Genomic DNA, 19177 nt, shown 5'->3' on the forward strand with positions numbered 1-19177 from the left:
GAGCTCCCCGGGACCATATTGGCTCTTCCACATTTTATTTATTTTAAAATTTTTGAGACAGGGTCTCACTGTGTCGCCTAGACCGGAGTGAAGTGGCGTGATCACAGCTCACTGCAGCCTCTACCTCCTTGGCTCAACAGTGCTCCCAACTCAGCCTCGTGAGCAGCTGAGCCTGCAGGCACGCTACCACGCCTGGATGATTATTTTAAAACATTTTTGTGGGACCAGGTCTTGCTACGTTGCCCAGCTTGTCTCACACTCCTAGGCTCCAATGAGCCTCTTGTTTTGGCCTCCCAAAGTGCTGGGATTACAAGCGTGAGCCACTGTGCTTGGCCTGTGGTTCAATATTTAAAAAAAAATTTCCAGACTTCACAGAGCATATGTGAGCTTTAATTCCATGAATCTTCTCATCCTCTTAGGAGTGGGAGAGCTGGTAAAGCAGAGGGAGTAGTCATTTCTTCAGAGCCGCAGAGCTATAACCGCTCTGTACTTGGTAGCGGCAATACTTGCTCAGTATTTAGTAGTTGGAAGCCTCACGGACAATACAACTAATACAACTGATTGTCACCCGCTGTGTGCCAGTCTCCTCCTACAATCTTATGTTACAGAAAAGGAAACTGAGACCCAGAGAGGCACCAGTTGGTGCTGGGCTTCGTTTTGAATCCAGGCTGCAGGACTCCACTCCCACACTAGCTGCTGTGCCCTGAGGCTTCCTTTGTGGAAGCTCGCTGATCTGATGACCCTGCCATCCACTCCAGCTGGTCTGGCTCATGGCAGTCATTGCAGAGGAGAGGGGGCAGGAGAGCACCCAGGATTAGGAAGAGGAACTCACCATGCAAAGGACTGCAGCCAGGCTTAGAGGAAGTGGCAAAGGCAGCGCCCAGGATCTGTCCTGTCCTGTGTGATGTTTTCTTAAGAGACGGAGTCTCATCTGTCACCCAAGTTGGAATGCAGTGTTGTGATCAAAGCTCATTGTAACCTTGAACTCTTGGACTCAAGCGATCCTCCTGCCTCAGCCTCCTGCGTAGCTAGGACTACAGGCATGCATCACCATGCCCGGCTGATTTTTAAACTTTTTAGAGAGATGGGGTCTCACTATGTTGCCCATGCTGATCTCTAACTGGCCTCAAGCCATCCTCCCACCTCAGCCCACCAAAGTGCTGAAATTATAGGTGTGAGCCAGTGCCCCTGGTTCCAGTCTGTATTCTGACAAGCTGGAGAAGTGGGGCACCAGTTTAAAGGAAACTGGGCTTATGGTGAGCGGGACCCACTCTCCCTTCACTGCACCAGTATGGTCTCTGATACCACTGCTGGGTCTCCTTGGTACCCTGGCCCCTGCCCTGGTCCCTACCCAAGCTTGACTTCTGGAGAAGATGTAACAGAGATTCACACTGAGAATCAGCCGACTGATAAGCTTTCTACTTGCATCTTCTGGGAGCACCTGAGCCCCCTTCTCTTCATGGGAGGGCGGCCGGCTGGGGTTGCTGGATGCTTCTAGGCTGAGTGGGAGCTGCTTTTGGTGGAGCTTGCCTCCTGGGTCTCTAGATCTTGGCGAGGTTTGTGAGTGGACAAAGCTCTGGTCTCTGAGTTGAGGCCCAAGGCAGCATGATTCAGGTCCTTATGATCAAATGCTCACCAGAAGCCACCTTGAAGGTGAATTAGACCTAGTCCCTGAGCTGGAGCCAGGCGCGCACATGTGCAGTGTGCATGCAGGGTAGGTGTGCAGAACTTGAGTGTTGTTTCATGGCCGGAGAGAGCAGGCAGGGAGGGCTCTGCAGAATTAGTTCCCCTGCTAGGTGGGAGGCGTAGGATCTAAAGAGAGGTGGGATGGGCAGAGACAAAGGCGGGGATGGTCCAGCGAGATCCCAGGAGTATCTCTGAGGAGTGTGTGCATCCCAGCATCCCATCCACAGGCATTGGTAGACTCCCTCCTGCCAGGCCATCCTGCGGCAGGGACCTGGAGCACACACGGCCCTTAGGAGTCTGTCTCCCATTCCCTGTCCTGAGCAGAGAGCCAGAGCTGGGACTCCTGACCTCCTGCCTGGGCTGGAGATGCCAAGGTTCCCTCTGCTGTGAGTGCTGGAGCTGATTCACCCGGGAGCTCCACACCTGCTCCTCACCCACGCCCTCAGGCATCTTCCGTGCAGATGAGCAGGAATGCAGAAAGGGCCTCTGGGACAAATGTAGCGTCTGGTCCCTGCTCCCCAACCTGTGAGGGCCTTGTCTGTTCCTGGGAAGGTGGACCTCAGTGAGCTGCAGCTGAAGGTTGGTAGCTGCTTTTCCCTCTCTCCACTCACTAGGGGTGTCTATGTTCAAGTCTCCCCCAGCTCAGCCCCCAAAGAATAGGAGTTGACAGAGTTGACACCTCTGCCCACTTGCTTTCAAATGCTAACCGGTAAAAAGGTTATAATCTAGTTTACTTTAGCTCCGGCTGGGGACATTAAAACATTTTCTCACGCCTGTAATCCCAGGATTTTGGGAGGCCAAGTTGTTTGGATCATGAGGCCAGGAGTTCAAGACCAGCTGGGCCAAGATGGTGAAACCCCTTCTTTACTAAAAATGCAAAAATTAGCCAGACGTGGTGGCATGCACCTGTAATGCCAGCTACTCAGGAGGCTGAGGCAGAGAATTGCTTAAAACCCTGGGAGGTGGAGGTTGCAGGGAGCCAAGATTGCGCCACTGCACTCCAGCCTGGGTGACAGAGTGAGACTGTCTCAAAAAACAAAAAAAAAACAAACAAAAAAAAACCATTTTACACCTTTCCTCTGCTGGAGGCAGCACTTCTCAGACTTCAGTGTGCACCTGAGTCACTGAGGGATCCTGCTGAAATGCAGGTTCAGACTTGGGAGTTGGGGCCTAGAAAATCTGCTTTTCCAACAGACTTCCCAGTGACAAGGCTGCTGCCGGTCCACTGGTGGCAGGGACTCGCTTGCTGAGTTATCTGCACTGGAGTCCTGGGCAGCCACTTACTGATAACAGCCGTGTGAGGCCGCCCTGTGCTGGCACCAGTGACCAGTGGGCATGCTGAGTGTGTGACACACACAGCACGCAATCCCATGCTCCCAGCATCCCTGGGAGGTCAGTATCGTTGCAGATGTTGGGAACTAACTGTGGTCCTGCTGGAGGTCCTGGAGTGAGTTGGTGGCCTTGAGCCTCAGCCTCCTGACTCCCAGGCCCTGACCCTCCCTCCTCCTGCCTACAGAGCCCAAAAGACAATTATTAAAGTTTGGCTATTGCAGTCAACTCTGCCAATCCTGACACACACTCAGCTTTGGTTAAGCTGTGTGATAATTATTCTCATTTTACCATGAGAAGACTGAGGCTTGGGAGTTAGAAGATACGCATGAGGCCGGGCACAGTGGCTCCCGCCTGTAATCCCAAGGCGGACAGATCACCTGAGGTCGGGAGTTCAAGACTAGCCTGACCAACACGGAGAAACCCCTGTCTCTATTAAAAATACAAAATTAGCTGGGTGTGGTGGCACATGCCTGTAATCCCAGCTACTTAGGAGGCTGAGACAGGAGAATCGCTTGAACCCGGGAGGTGGAGGTTGTGCTGAGCTGAGATCATGCAACTGCACTCTAGGCTGGGCAACAAGAGCAAAACTCTGTCTCAGAAAAAAAAAAAAAAAAAGGCCTGGCATGGTGGCTCACACCTGTAATCACTTTGGGAGGCCGAGGTGGGTGGATCACAAGGTCAGGAGTTAGAGACCAGCCTGGCCAAGATGGTAAAATTCCCTCTCTACTAAAAATACAAAAAAATTAGCTGAGTGTGGTGGCAGGTGCCTGAAATCCCAGCTACTCAGGAGGCTGAGGCAGAGAATTGCTTGAACCCGGGAGGCGGAGGTTGCAGTGAGCTGAGATCATGCCACTGCATTCCAGCCTGTGTGATAGAGGGAGACTCTATCTTAAAAAAATAAAAAAAGTAAAAAGAAAAAAGATGTGTATGAGGCCAGAGCCTGAGTTCTTAATCCAACTATCTTCTGACAAGGATCTAAGCCCACAGATGAGGTACCCTGGAACCCTTGGGCTGCCCTGGTTCAGGGTAACCACTCAGGCTGCAGGGGGCTGAGGGGACAAGCCAGGCTGCCCAAAGCTTCCATGTGGCATGAAAGGCAGACAAAGTAAGGCCTGCGCCCTGCAGTGGCAGCCGAGTGGGCAGCAAGAACCCAGAGCCCAGTCCATCCTTGGCGGGTGCCCAGCGGCTCCCTGTGTTCTCCCACCCCCACCCCCACTGCTAATCCCCTTAGAGGCTGGGCTGCCAGCAGGGACCAATCAGGTTAGAGCGTGAAGGCAGATTAGCAGCCAGAACATGGGGTCTTGACCTCAGCTTCCCCAGCCCCTGCCTCCCCAGCCCTGGTAGAGGGTGGGGGGATTGGCAGAGTGTGCAAGAGGAGGGACAGCCAGAGCGGGGTGCCTGGGGATGGTGCCAAGTCAGAGTGTGGACCTGGCAGCCCCCTTCTCTTCAGGGGAGGGCAACCAGCTGGGGTTGCTGGATGCTTCCAGGTGGAGTAGGAGCTATTTTTGGTGGAGCTTGCCTCCTGGGGCCCTTGATCTTGGCGATGGGGTTCAGGCTTTGCCTGCAGAACCCTTGCCTTGAGCTGGTGCAAGCTGGGAACCACTCGAGGGTGTTTAGTTTTATTACCCCGAAGGATGTGTGAAGGGCAGAGGCACGGTTGATGTAATGTCATCCACGATAACAAGTGCTTGCTCATGCTTGCCTTCCCCTCCTGAGCCTGCATCTCACTGGGTCTGCAGCCTGGTTAGGCAGAGCAGGTACAAGTAGCTGCAGCACAGCTGAGGAGCTGTGGTCTCTCACTGCAGAGCCAGCCTGTCTGGCCCCGAGCCCCTGCCTCCGCCTTGGCTGGTCCTAACTCCTTGTTTTGGCCAGGGAAATGCCAGAGGGATTAGAGCAGGGGACTCATGTAAGGATGCATTTTAGTTCATTCGGCTAAAAATTACTGAGTCCCTGCAATGTGCCGGGGTGCAAGGGGAAGTGAAGGAAAGTGTCTGGCAGAAGGTTATGGTCTGGAGAGAGAGATGGACATTCACCAAGAGTCAGTACTTCATCACATGCAGTGCACCTGTATTTTATTACAAGCCTGGGTTGGTGCTGAAAAGGAAAGCAGGGTGCTGGGAGGCTGTTGCAGATGGAGCAGCTGACTCGGGCTCAGGGCAAGTGTTTGTAGACCGAGGTGTGAAGGATGAATAGCGTCTCCTGGGTGCTGGTGAGGGAAGAGTATTCCAGGCAGAGGCCACAGCAAGTGCACAGGTCCTGTGGGTGGCTGGAAGGGTCTGGGAAACTGAAGGAATGTCAGCAGAGGTGAGGAAGTAGGCAGGGGCGCCTCTCCCATCAGATCCTGCAACGTAAGTGCCGCTTTCCATCCCCATGTTGCAGATGAGGAAACTGAGGCCGGAGATGTTACGTGACTTGCCCAAGACCACATGCTTAAAGTGGGTGGACCCAAGTCTCCCCTGTGACACCCAGCTGTGGGCTTTGTCTTCTGCACCCTCGCCTCCCAATCAGTGCTCACTGGACCAGCATCCCGGCATCCCCAGGGTGCTTGTCAGAAGCCGGGATCTCATCCCCTGTCTCAGCATCTGTCCCAGCCCTGTATCTCCCGAGCACTGTCCTGGGTCCGGCTCTGGGGATCTGCCATGGTGCCCTTGTCACTGTTCTGCCTGTGCCCTCCTTCTGAGCATCTGTCTGGCCCCACTTCCCCAGGCTGGGACAGACCCCTGCTGCCCTGGGCTTGGCAGTTTGTCCTTCCAGCCACGAATCCCACCCACTTCTGGGACAGCCGTTCTCAGGATGTCTCATTCTGCCTGGATGCATCCCGGCCATCTCCTCACTTCAGGGCCTGTGACAAGGACACATGGGAGGAGGACAGGCAGGAATGACTCGGTTTGAGGGAGACGAAGGCGGCTCAGAGTCCCGGGAAAAGTGATGGGGAAAGGCTTAGGTGGTGCTTTTGGGGAGTTTCCACGCAGACCAGGGGCAGAAAACATGGCAAACTTTATTTTAAAAGGATTTGGGAAAGATGAGACAAGTACTGGCAAGGTAGGAAGTCAATTGGAGCAAAAAGAAAAAAGAAAGAATAGCTTTGTTCTGGTTTGTGATGTGGTTTAGGCATCCAGGTCCAGGGAATGCTTCTGGCGCCCCCTCGTGGGAAAGCTTGAAACAACAGAGCCCTCGGGTTGCTTGGGTTGTGCTTAGCCAGCATTTCTTTAATATTGCTAAATGGAGGTTCTGGTTCAGAAGCTTAAGTACATAAACTCACACAATCTTCTCCAAAGTCCCACGTGGTAGGTATTTTACAGTAGGGCACCTGAAGCTCTCAGGTGCAGAACTTCCCTAGGCCCATGGTTGGTCAGTGGCAGAAGCAGGAGTTGAACCTGGTCCTTCCCTCTGCAGGTGCAGGCTTCTTCCGCCGCCTGCTTTGCTGCCATCAGGCTGCATTGTCCTGAGGCTTCCAAGGTTCACCTGCTTTCCTCTGGCCTCTCCTGGGGCCCCAAATTCACTTTCCTGTCTTCATTTAAACAGTGTGGGCTGCTTCCGGCTGTGGGCTGGCTGGCCAGGGTGCAGCAGCTCCACACCCAGCTTTGGGCCATCCATCATCTCTCTACTGGCCCTTGGCCGTCTGCCTGCCTGGGGGTTGTGTCTTTCCTCTGTAAGCTTTGGTGCCCCAGAACAAAGCCTGAAAGATGGTCAGAGCTGGACACGGTGCCTGTGCCTGTACTCCTAACTACTTGGGAGGCTGAGGTGGGAGGATCACTTGAGCCCAGGAGTTTGAGTCCAGCCTGGACAGAACAGTGAGACCCTGCCTCTACAAAAAGATTTTAAAAAAATAGCCAGGCATGGTAGCATGTGCCTGTAGTCCCAGATACTCAGGAAGCTGAGAGAGGAGGATCAACTAAGCTCAGAATTCAAGGGTACAGTGAGCTGTGATTGAGTGACTGCACTCCAGCCTGCAAATAAATGATCAAATAGGCCGGGGGTGGTGGCTCATGCCTGTAATCCCAGCATCTTGGGAGGCCAAGGTGGGCAGATCACGAGGTTGGGAGATCAGACCATCCTGGCTAACGTGGTGAAACCCTGTCTCTACTAAAAATACAAAAAATTAGCTGGGCCTGGTAGCAGGCACCTGTGATCCCAGCTACTTGGGAGGCGGAGGCAGGAGAATTGCTTGAACCAGGGAGGTTGAGATTGCAGTGAACTGAGATTGTGCCACTGCACTCCAGCCCAGGTGACAGAGCAAGACTCTGTCTCAAAAAAAATTAATTAATTAATTAACTTAAAACATGGTCGGATCACAGCCCTCTGTGGTCTATCCCATCACTCTCCTGGCCTGTGTGAGGCTTCTCTCAGCTGACACTTGCTTCCTAGAACCTCTGCTCCTCCCATCATACGAGACTCTCTTGCCCCAGCGTCTTTGCATAGACTGACCCTGCGTGGAGTCTGCCTCTCCCTTCTTCCTCTTCCCCACTTAGTATCTGGTGTAAGTCCTTATAGAACTGCTTTTGCTGAATCGTACTTTGATGCTATTATAAGCAACAGACTCTCGAATCCCATTTATTATAAGGATCCAGCGTTATTGATTAGGCTACACTGTCATTTTTAATAAAGACCCCTGGGAAAATTCTTGCCTCATCTTACTGCCAAGCCAGCTGTACTCCTGAGAAGCTGATCCTTTTAGACTTATGCCTGTCCCGTGGGCGCTGTGAGCTGACTGGCTCTCCTTTCTCGTTGGCTCTCAGCGAGAAAGCTCAGAGCCCAGCTCAGCCCTGCCTGGCGTGTGCTCATACGGGGCATGCATTTTTAGTACCTGCCATTGATTTCTCCTCTTCTCTGTGCCTCATTTTTCATTCTTGCTCTCTTGCTGTTTTGAAAATCCCTATAAGCCACCTTAAAGCCTTTCTAGAACAAGGCTGGGTCTAAATCGATAAGCAAATCAATACGAATAAAAAACCTTCCTTGCAGGGTTGTGGTGAGGATTAAATGGAATAATGAATGGGCGTGAGTACTGGCCCCAGCGTTTCTTTCCAGGCTTGGCCAAAGGGTGAGTGGCCGGCCGGGCTGAGATGAGGGTCCCACTGGAGGTCCTGCCTTCCTGACTCTGGGGACGTCCTCAGGCCGCCACTCCTCTCGCTGCCACCTGGCTCTTAATGCTGTCATCTCCCTGAGTCCCTGTGGGTCAGCGAAGGCAGGAAGCTGTGTCTCTCTCCTCCCCAGAGCCCCTCTTTCAGAAGGTGTATGGCCAGCAACTTTCCTCACCTCCTTTCTGGGGCCCCAGATCCCCTAAACAAGCAAGCACCTCACTTGATGTGTATCTTAGTCTGTTCTGGCTGCTATAACAAAATATCTTATTGGGAGGCTGAGTTGGGTGAATCGTTTGAGGCCAGGAGTTTGAGACCAGGCTGAGCAACAAAGTGAGACCCTGTCTCTACCTGTAGAGCAGGTGTAGTCCCAGGGCATCTTGCAGTCCCAGCTACTTGGAAGGCTGAGGTGGGAGGATCGCTTGAGCCCAGGAGTTCAAGGTGACAGCTATGATTGTGCCACTGCACTATGGCCTGGATGACAGAGCAAGACTTTATCTCTAAAAAAATAAAAAGTGCCATAGACTGAGTGGCTTATAAACAGCAGAAATGTGTTTCTCACAGTTCAGGAGGTGGGAAGTCCAAGATCAAGATACTGGCATTGGTGCATGGTGAAGACTGCTTCCTGCTTCGTAGATGGTATCTTCTAGCTGTGTCCTCACATGGAGGAAGGGGCAAGGCAGCTTTCTGGGGTCTCTTTCATAAGGGCATTAATCCTGTTATAAGGATGGAGCTCACATGACCTATCACCTCCTAATACCATCACATTAGGGATTAGGTTTCAACCTATGCCTTTCTTGGGAGGAAACGATCATTCACACCATAGCAATGTGTCTTGCAGGTGGGTGGGTCTGCACTGGTGAAGAGCTTAGAAATCTTTTGGTCCAACTTATGAATTAGACAGATGAGGAAACTGAGGCCCTAAAAGAGGAGAAGTGATGTAACCAAGTCTCTAACATGATTTCAGCTCATTAACTGGAGTCTAAGGATGCCCCTCCCTTCCTCAGGGTCATGCCTCAAAACATCCCTGGATGAATCATCGGTTGTTGTGTAACCAATGACCTCAAAACACTGCAGCTTTCAAGAACAAGCAATAAACATCCGTGATTTCACAGTCTCTGGGGGTGGCTGGGTGGTTCTGGCTTGGAGTTCTTGATGAGATTGCAGTCAGAATGTTGGGTGATTGTATCATCTGAAGGCTCAGCTGGGGCTGGAGAATGTATTTCCATGATGGTTTGCTCACAGGGCTGGCAAGCCTGTGCTGGCTGCTGGTGGGAGGCCTCAGTTCCTCTCCATGTGGGCCTCCCCAGAGAGCTGCTTGTCTGTCCTTATGACCTGGGCTGGGCTCTCCCAGAGAGAGCAGTCCCAGAAGGAACAAGAAGGGAGCTACAGTGTCTTTTATGATCTGGTCTCGGAGGTTATCCATAACCGCTTCAATCACATGCGGTTCTTCAGAAGTGAGTTACTGAGTCCAGCCCACATTCAAGAGGAGGAGAATGAGACTCCATCTTTTGAAGGGAGGAATGTCAAAGAATTTGTAGACTTATTTTAACCACCACAACCTCCCATGTACCTACACCAGTCATACCAAATCGCATGAGATTCCCCAAGCCTGCCTTGTTCCTTCCTGTCTCTGGGCTTTACACATGCTCTTCCCACTGCTTAGAACACCCTCTTGGCCAGGTGTGGTGGTTCACACCTGTAATCCCAGGACTTTGGGAGGTGGGGGCGGGTAGATTACAAGGTCAGGGGTTCGAGACCAGCCTGGCCAACATAGTGAAACCCCGTCTGTACTAAAAATACAAAAAATTAGCCAGGTATGGTGGCAGACGCCTGTAATCCCAGCTACTCAGGAGGCTGAGGCAGGAGAATCGCTTGAACCCAGGAGGCAGAGGTTGCAGTGAGCTGAGATCATGCCATTGCACTCCAGCCAGGTGACAGTGTGAAATTCTGTCCCAAAAACAAAACAAAACAAAAAAACCCTCTCCTCATTTTCCATTTCAGTCTGGGACGCATCAACTCTGAAAGATCCGATCAGAGACCACCTCCCCTCCCTCGGCAGAATTGCTCACTCACTCCTCTGCACTCTCCCATCTTTTTGGCAGCACTGCTCCTCCAGCCATTGTTGAAAGCTGGCATGTGCACCCCATGAAAGCAAGTCTTCGGGGGTCCCCAGCAGACCATCAGCTCTCAGTACACATTTGTGGAGTGAAGGATCGAGGGTTTCCTCACTGGTTTCCTGTCTGTGCCTCTTCTGGGCATGAGTGCTCTAGGGCAGACCATGCACCTGTGGTTAGCTCTGCATCCGCAAGCCCAGCCCGGCCACTGGTACCTGCAGGCACTCCATCAAGGTGGGCTTGGTTTTGTGTGGGCCCCCGCGTCAGCCTGGGCTCCTGGTTACTGGGGAACTTGCATGACCATGAGCCCCAGTGTGGGCAGTCTCTTGTTTACCTGTGTGACCTGCACAGCCCTGCTCCAAATCCAGTAATTCCCCTGCCGGCCTACTCTGCCCAGTGGCAGCACCCCACTTAGGAAGACGGAGAGAACAAGTCCACAGTCCAAGAGAACCATCAAGCCACCAGGGCAGCAACTTCATGTATGAATCAGAGAGACTAAGACGAGGTTGTAGCAGCCAAGGAGCTCTCTAGGCAAGGAAGAGATGAAAACCAGGATTAGCCAGGCAAAGACTGAAATGTGCCTCTCAAGACATATGGGGCTGGGGGAGTCGCTGCATAGACAGGCAGCAGGGAGTGGGCTGCTGGGGGCCCTCTGGGGAGTAGCCTAAATTGGTGGAATTTGGGGAATGTCTCCAGGAATACTGACAGACTACACAGGGGAGCTGGAGATATAGCACAAGTAACCAAGATTGAAGACAAAAGATGTTGAGTGCAGAGCAGGGAGGGGAGGTGGGGGCGGGCGAGTGCGGGAGGAGGAAGCTGCCCAGCAGGAGGGGAAATGCCTCAGGGGTGGGAGGACGGCTCTGGAAGAGGGACAGCTGTGTCTGTGCTGCAGGCTTGAGCCATCTCCTCTCCAGGAGAGAGAGATCAAGAATAAGGGGCACTGATGGTGCCAAGGTGCCTTCTGACACAGGTGCCTGGCTGCTTTTCTGAAGGCTGTGGGGGAACAAGACAGGAGAGGCCGGGCTTGGGGGAGGGAGCGCACAGACGTTGGTGCCCACTCTGGGGGGGTTGGAGGGCAATTGCTTTGCCAGGTTCTTATTTATCCCATTTTGTCCACGAGGAAACTGGGCTCGGGAGGGAAAAGGTACCTTGCAGATGTACAGCCAGGAGGGGGAGGACCAGGACTTGAATCCCAGGCTCTTCCCTCCAACTGCAAGCCCCCAGCCCAGAGAAGGGGAGGTGGCTGCAGACCGAGCTCCCTCCAGGACAGGGTGCATTTCTCCAGTTCCATCATCCGTCCATCCATCCCTCCATTCAACAAATTCTTGCCTAGTGGCTGCAGCGGGCCAGGCGCTGTCCTAGGTGCTGGGGTGAAGCAGCAGCTGGTGCCCTCTAGCTCACCTGCCCCCTACCTTTGCGATTCAGGGCTCAGCACACTGCTGGGTTTCTCAACAGGGAAACCCAGACAGAGCGGTGGCAGCCTTGACAGTTCAAGGGGCAGTGTGCAGCGGGTAGGGGACTGTGGGCTGTGTTCTCAGACCCTGTGGGGTGAGGGGCTGAAAGGAAGGGCACTAGCAAAGCCCACAGGCCTGGCCTGGGAGGAGGAGGTGGGGCTGTGGCACTGCCTGGCACTGGGGCCCACATTAGGATGGTCCACCTCTGGTTGTTCACCTTCAGGACCCTGGTATGTCTAGGGCAGGGCTCTGAGGCAGGCGGCCCAGGTCCAGCCTCAGATCAGTTACTTCACAACTCAGAACTCAGTTCCCTCTGTGAAATGGGCCCCCAGGGCTGCTGCACAAGCTGGGGCTCTGGGACCTGAATGCCTGGATTCAAATTCTGGAGCCACTACCCTCCAGCCTGGTTACCTTGAAGAAGTCGCCTAGCTTCTCTGAGCCTCCCTTTTCTCCTCTATATAATGGGGATGATGATAGTATCCACGCCACGCTCCTGGGAAGTACTCAGGGCAGTGCTGGCCTGGGGTGGGGGGCATGTGGCTGTGAGTAAGAAAAGCTGACCTGGAAAGGGGCGTTGGTACATGTCCGTGGATGCCAGGGAGGCTGCTGAGAGGCAAGAGGCAGGTGGACTGGTGTCAGAGGCCAGGACCTGCCAGGGAGTGAGGAAGAGCCCCAAAGCTGGCCTGGAACTCACTGAGGCTGAGCATTTGCAGCCCCAACAGTGCCCCCTCCCTCACACCAGGGCATTAGTGGGGAGGCGTGAAGTCCTCAGTCATCCCAGTCCCCAGCGTGCTCCTGACTCCCTGTGACCCAGGCTCTCGGAGGTGCCCTGCTGCCTGCAGTCCCCAAGAGCACAGGGTTTGGAGTCAGGCCCTGCCTGGAGTTAAAGGCCTAGGTGGGCCACTGGCTGACTGGGTCACCGGAGCCAATTCTATCTGTCTTGAGTCAGCTTGCTCGCATAAGACACAGAGCATAAGCCCCAGACGCACTCGCCACAGACAGCCCAGGGCGCCGTTCTTCCTGCCCTGGTGGCAGACATGGGTCATCAATCCACCTCCAGAAGCACTTCTGTTGTGTGCCGCTTTGCAGCCCTGCACAATGCCGTGGGGGACTGAACTAGCCTCTGTGGGTCCGGTGGGCTGACCTCTGTGGGCATTAGGCCATTCTCGTGTTGCTATCAAGAATTGCCGCGACTGGGTAATTTATAAGAAAAGAGATTGACACGGCTTACAGTTCTGCAGGTCGTGCAGGAAGCATAGGCATCTACTTCTGGGGAGGCCTCAGGGAGCTTTTACTCCTGGTGGAAGTCAGAGGGAGAGCAGGCACTTGACATGGGAGAGTGAAGAGGAGGGAGAGTGGAGGGGGAGACGCCATACCCTTCAACAACCAGAGCTCCCAGAACTCACTGGCCATCCGGAAGTCAGCACCAAGCCAGGAGGGATCAGCTCCTGTGACCCGATCACTTCCCACCAGGCCCCACCTCCAGCACCAGGGATTACAATTCAACATGAGATATGGGCAGGGACAGATATCTGAACTACATCAGGTGGGGTCTGGCAGGGCTGGTCATAGCTGTCCCGGGCTCTTCCCTCCAGCTGCAAGCCTCCAGCCCAGAGAAGGGGAGGTGGCTGGGGACTGACCTCCCTCCAGGACATGGTGTGCCTCTCCAGTTCCATCATTCATTCATTCAACAAATGCTTGCTGAGTGACCGCTGTGGGCTGGGCACTGTCCTAGGTTGCTAGAGTGCAGCAGCGGCCGGTCCAGTGCCCTCCAGCCCACCTGCCCTGCTTCCCTGACTCATCACAGCACTCTGCAGGAACCTCTGTTCTGATCTGTGTTTTCTCTCCCTCTGGCTTTATCCTCCCAGGGACTTGAGTGAGAATGCCATTCAGGCCATCCCCAGGAAAGCTTTTCGGGGAGCTACGGATCTCAAAAATTTGTGAGTACAGGCCTGGGAAGGAGAAGGGTGCAGGGGTTCCAGGGCCAGTCCTGGCAGCATCCTCAGGGTGTCCCCCGAACCATGTGGTCCAGGCAGCCAAGGAGCTGACCTGGGCTCTTAGAGGGCTGGTGCCAGCATGGTCTTCTGGAACAATCTGGGGTTGGAGGAAACATGCAGCCCTTGCCTCTCCCTTGGGTGTGATTTCGTGTGAAGAGCCAATGGAGGGGGCTCTTGGGGACCTAGTGAAGCAACTTATCAGCATGAGTGATATTCTCAGTCCATTTTGATGGCATAGTGTCTGTGCCCTTGTCCTCCACTGCCTGCCTCGTATTCGGGTTGAGAGAGCTGGGTTTGAATCTTCTCTTCTAGTTACATGTCACATAAGCTGCTGCAAGTCAGTGAACATCACTGAGCCTCGATATATTGTTCTTGAAAATAGGGATGATAAGATCTACTTCACAGGCCTGTTCTGAGGTTTGAATGAGACATGGAAGTAAATACACTTCGTCAAATGCTATTTAAATGTGATGGCTTCTTATTATTATTCAAATTTATTCTGGTCCAGGCTTACCACCTCCCCAAGGTCTGACTACAACAGGGATGGCAAACGCCTGGTATGCTTGTCACACACACACTCCCTCCCACGCCTGTGGCAGACATTGGTAATCAGTCACCACATTCTTTCACATAGAGCTCACCTTGAAGCTTCAGTTTACTCTGACAGCAGCACTCCAGGTAGCCACCTCTAGTCAACCTCTTTGGCACTCAGGCTGAAATCTGTTTGCCAGCTCTGGCTGCCACTGCTTTGTGACTCTCTCCTCTTTCACCTGCCAGCACCAGCTAGGTGGTCTCCAAAATGTGTGTGTCTGTAAGGGGGTGCCTGCTCCCCAGGGGATATGTAAGGTTGAGTAGAAGAACATAACTTTTACTTATATTTATGATTTTAACTGAAGATTAGAAAAAAAACTTAAGTTTTTACTAATGTTTACTCTTTGGATTGATACATATACACGTAACAAACGACTAGGGGCATGCCTCTTTTGAATGAATGGAGCGCGTAGTCAAAACGTTTGCACACCCTTACTCTAGGCAATGTGCCCTTCTCCCTACAACCTTCCTTTGCTTCACAGACAGCTGGACAAGAACCAGATCAGCTGCATCGAGGAAGGGGCCTTCCGTGCTCTGCGGGGACTGGAGGTGCTGTAAGTAAAGTAGGGAAAAGGAAAGAGGGGTGTGGAGGGCTCTGCTACGCAGGTGCCAAGTACCACAGCCTGGGAAGCGGGCACCAGGGAGACAGGAAGGGGGAGGCCAGTCCTCCTAGAATCACCTCGGAGGAGGGGAAGACAGGCCCTCATGGGTCAGAGGAGGGAGGACAGGCCCTCATGGGTCGGAGGAGGGAGGACAGGCCCTCATGGCTCAAAGGAGGGGAGGACAGACCCTCATGGGTTGGAGGAGGGAGGACAGGCCCTCATGGGTCGGAGGAGGGAGGACAGGCCCTCATGGGTCGGAGGAGGGAGGACAGACCCTCATGGGTCGGAGGAGGGAGGACAGGCCCTCATGGCTCGAAAGAGGGGAGGACAGACCCTCATGGGTCGGAGGAGGGAGGACAGGCCCTCATGGGTCGGAGGAGGGAGGATAGGAACTCATGGCTCGAAGGAGGGGAGGACAGACCCTCATGGGTCGGAGGAGGGAGGACAGGCCCTCATGGGTCGGAGGAGGGAGGATGGGAACTCATGGCTCGAAGGAGGGGAGGACAGACCCTCATGGGTCGGAGGAGGGAGGACAGGCCCTCATGGGTTGGAGGAGGGAGGACAGGCCCTCATGGCTCAAAGGAGGGGAGGACAGACCCTCATGGGTCAGAGGAGGGAGGACAGACCCTCATGGGTCGGAGGAGGGAGGACAGGCCCTCATGGGTCGGAGGAGGGAGGACAGGCCCTCATGGGTTGAAGGAGGGGAGGACAGGCCCTCATGGGTTGGAGGAGGGAGGACAGGCCCTCATGGGTTGTAGGAGGGGAGGACAGGCCCTCATGGCCTTGTGCCTGCAGCAAACACTGTGCCCTGGTGTAACCTGCTTAGGATGAAACCCTAGGGTTTCTGCCACTCAGCCTGGAATGCTCCCTCTTTCCCCCTGCCTATCCAAACCTCACCCTTTCTTCCAAGCCAACCCAAGTCTGGGATGCATCCCATCACCCGCCCTACTCCATCTCCCCATCCTACCAGCCTTGGAGTCTATGGTGCCATTGGCTCGCAGTCACCGTCCCAGCTCAGGGCTTTCCCATGGGGTGGGATCTGCCTCGTGCTCTTCAGCTTAGCCCCTCCATGTCTAGCACCGTGCTGGTCCACTTCAAGGTCTCCCCGTTTGTCAGCAGGGTGGCCCTGTCCCACATCAGCTCCTGCTGGGCAGGTGCTAAATGGCTCTGGTTTCTCCCGATCAGGACCCTGAACAACAACAATATCACCACCATTCCCGTGTCCAGCTTCAACCACATGCCCAAGCTACGGACCTTGTGAGTCAGCCGGGGCAGCTGGGAGTGGGGCAGCCAAGCCCGGCTGATGCCAGGGGGTGGGTGGGATAGGAGGTGAGGGTTCTGCAGACAGGTCATGGAGCTCATTCTCCCCGAGACCCCCAGAGGCCGGCCCAGGGTGAGGGCTCTATGCAATCGGAGGCGGAAGGAGTTGAGATACAGTTGCAGGCCATCCAGCGCCACTTAATTTGGTTTTCCCTTGGAAAACAAATGATTTGTTTTTGTGCTTGAAAATGAGCCAGGTGGTTTGGGGCCGTGAGCCTGTGTGAGCTCAGTGCGATGACCTGGGCTTTGCTGGGCACATTCTGACCCAGGTGTGCCCAGAGCATGTGGGAGGGGAGGGGCAGCAGCGGGATCCTCATGGGACTGTGGATAATCCCGGGTTGGAGCTGAGCCACCTACTTGACTAAATGTGTTTGGCTTGAACACAGCACTGGGGCAGCCCCCTGCCTGAGGTTGGGGGTTCCCACAATCTGGCTGGGCTGGGGGCTCAGATGGGTTGTGAGCCACCCTGTCTTCCTGCAGCCGCCTGCACTCCAACCACCTGTTCTGCGACTGCCACCTGGCCTGGCTCTCGCAGTGGCTGAGGCAGCGGCCAACCATCGGGCTGTTCACCCAGTGCTCAGGCCCCGCCAGCCTGCGTGGCCTCAATGTGGCAGAGGTCCAGAAGAGTGAGTTCAGCTGCTCAGGTGGGTACAGGCCACTGCCAGGCTCTCAACTGTCCAGCGACACTGCTGCCTCCTGCCCTGCCTCTTGTTCCCGCCCCTAACTTCAACATTGATACCTGGCCCTGCCCATCACCTTCTGGCCCTGCCCACCACCTCCTGCCCCCGCCCACCACCTCCTGCCCTGACTATCTGCCTCTCCTGCCCCATACACCACCTCCTGTTCTCACCATGGCCTTTGTCTCTGTGTGTCACTTCTCATCTTATCTCCTTTTTCCTCCTGTTCTCTCACTGCCTCGTGCACTCAGCACCTGGTTTGTTCCATCCCGTCCTCTTTCTGGTGTACTCAGTGCTGCCTCCCACTCGTCCTCTGGGCTCCTTGCCCCTGCTATCACCCCCTCTCCCCTCCTCCTATCGCCTCACCTCTGCTGCCTTGACAAGTCGGTGAATTGGGCCTTCTAACCTTGGCTCCAGGGGAGGTGGGTCTCAAAGCCTATGCCCTTTCACCTTCCCCCTGGGGTTCTGTGATAGCCTCCTGACTGGTGGCCCATGTCCTCCCTGGCCCCTTTGATGTCCCTACTACAGCCAGAAGATCAAAAAGAACCCACAAGTCTGGGTGGTCACTGGTCATGTATTCACCCAGCCGTCAGCACTGCTGCGAGAGTCTGAACTGCTCTCAGGCTCCGCAAGCCTGGCCAGGGCCAGCACCGTCTCCCTGCTTCCCCCTGCCTGCAGCTCTCCCAGTTGTGTCTGCCTCTGCCCCTTCCTGCACGGGTTCCCCCATCCCCTGGCCTTACAGGCTGCTCCCCTGTTGGGCACACCCTTCCCTCCTTGTTGCCTGCCTACTCCTCCTCACCCTGCAGAGCCCAGGGAGCCTTCTGTGATCCTACGTGAGGTCCCGCATTGCATTTCTGGCGCATCCTCAGTACTTTGTCTTCGCTTGGCACAGGAAATGCTAGCTGAATGAATGCACAGTGCTCAGATTTGTGACAGAGGATTTGTTTATTTTTATTTTTTTGAGATGGAGTTTCACTCTTGTTGCCCAGGCTGGAGTGCAATGGCACGATCTTGGCTCACCACAACCTCCGCCTCCTGGGTTCAAGTGATTCTCTTGCCTCAGCCTCCCAAGTAGCTGGGATTACAGGCATGTGCCACCACGCCCAGCTAATTTTGTATTTTCAGTAGAGACAGGGTTTCTTCATGTTGATCAGGCTGTTCTTGAACTCCCAACCTAAGGTGATCCACCCACCTCAGCCTCCCAAAGTGCTGGGATTACAGGCATGTGCTACCATGCCCGGCCTTGTGTCAGAGGATTTAGAGACTGTTTCCCCTCGTCTGTGGACTGGGCCTGCCAGCCACAGTGTTCTGAAGGAAAGTATCTCCTAGGCTCGGCCTCCCTGCCTCAGTGTAAGGCTCTGGGCTGTGGCTGTTACCTCCTCCATTGCACTGGCAGACACCCAAGACTGGGCTTGAACACCGCTGTACTCAGCAGTGCTCTGTGTGTGTGTGTGTGTGTGCATGCAGATGTGTGTGTGTATAAGTGTGTGAGTGTGCCCGCGTGCTAGAACATGTGTGCGTACACACGGATGTGTCTCAGGTGTGAGCCAGGACTGCCTCTGCATCATTGCAGCTACCACGGTTTTTAGGAATAGGAATGGATAATTCACTGGGACAATTTTTACTTTGAAATGAAACCTTTTTCTTTACATTTGGAAGACTGCGGTTTCTATTTTCAGACATTAGTTTTTCCTCTGGGTCTGATCACCCTGGCAACCCTTTTCCTTTGAAGGCTACTGTCACAATATGCCAGGAATCCATGAGGCTTTGCCTCATTTGGTCCTGGTGCCCACTTTTTGGGGCAGCCAGGGAAGATATTCGAGGTTAAAATGCTGGTGGGGATATCAGTTGGCTTGACTACTCTGCAGAATCAACTCGCAGGCTCCTCTAAGGCTCAGCTTATGTCTGCCTTGTGACCCTGCAGCTCCACTGCTAGGTTTGTGCATTTTTTCCTGCAAAAATGTCCAAAAATATTAAAGGCAGCTTTTTCCATCATAGTCCAAATTGGAGACAACCTGAATGTCCACCGACTAATTATGATATATCCATATAATGGAATACCACTCAGCAATGAAAAAGAACAGACTACCGATACACACCGCAACATGGTGAATCTCAAAGACTGTATATTAAGCAAAAAAGCCAGACAGAAGAGAAACTACTGTTTCATTTACATAACGCTCATAAGTGAGCAGAGCAAATCTTTGGCGATAGATCTCAGAATAGTGGTTCCTTTGGGGAAGGGGCAGGAGGGAATCTTCTCAGGTCATGGAAATGTTCTACATATAGGCTGTGATTCCACCAGCTACGTGTTTCAGAT

General features: G+C 54.0%; 1 protein-coding gene across 4 annotated transcripts in view; it reads left to right on the forward strand.

Annotated features, from left to right (window-relative positions):
• Window positions 1-19177, forward strand: part of SLIT1 (slit guidance ligand 1) — a 192587-nt gene that overhangs the window by 110965 nt on the left and 62445 nt on the right. For all 4 annotated transcript variants that reach the window (XM_012439394.3, XM_012439395.2, XM_064374018.1 and 1 more), the window contains 4 exons: window positions 13539-13610; window positions 14741-14812; window positions 16046-16117; window positions 16661-16824. In XM_012439394.3, the coding sequence (XP_012294817.2) occupies window positions 13539-13610; window positions 14741-14812; window positions 16046-16117; window positions 16661-16824 (380 nt within the window). The remainder of the gene's footprint in view (window positions 1-13538; window positions 13611-14740; window positions 14813-16045; window positions 16118-16660; window positions 16825-19177) is intronic.

Source organism: Aotus nancymaae, unplaced genomic scaffold (genome assembly GCF_030222135.1).
Source record: "Aotus nancymaae isolate 86718 unplaced genomic scaffold, 86718_ANA_hifiasm-v0.15.2.pri h1tg000010l, whole genome shotgun sequence".
NCBI classification, from domain to species: Eukaryota; Metazoa; Chordata; class Mammalia; order Primates; family Aotidae; genus Aotus; species Aotus nancymaae.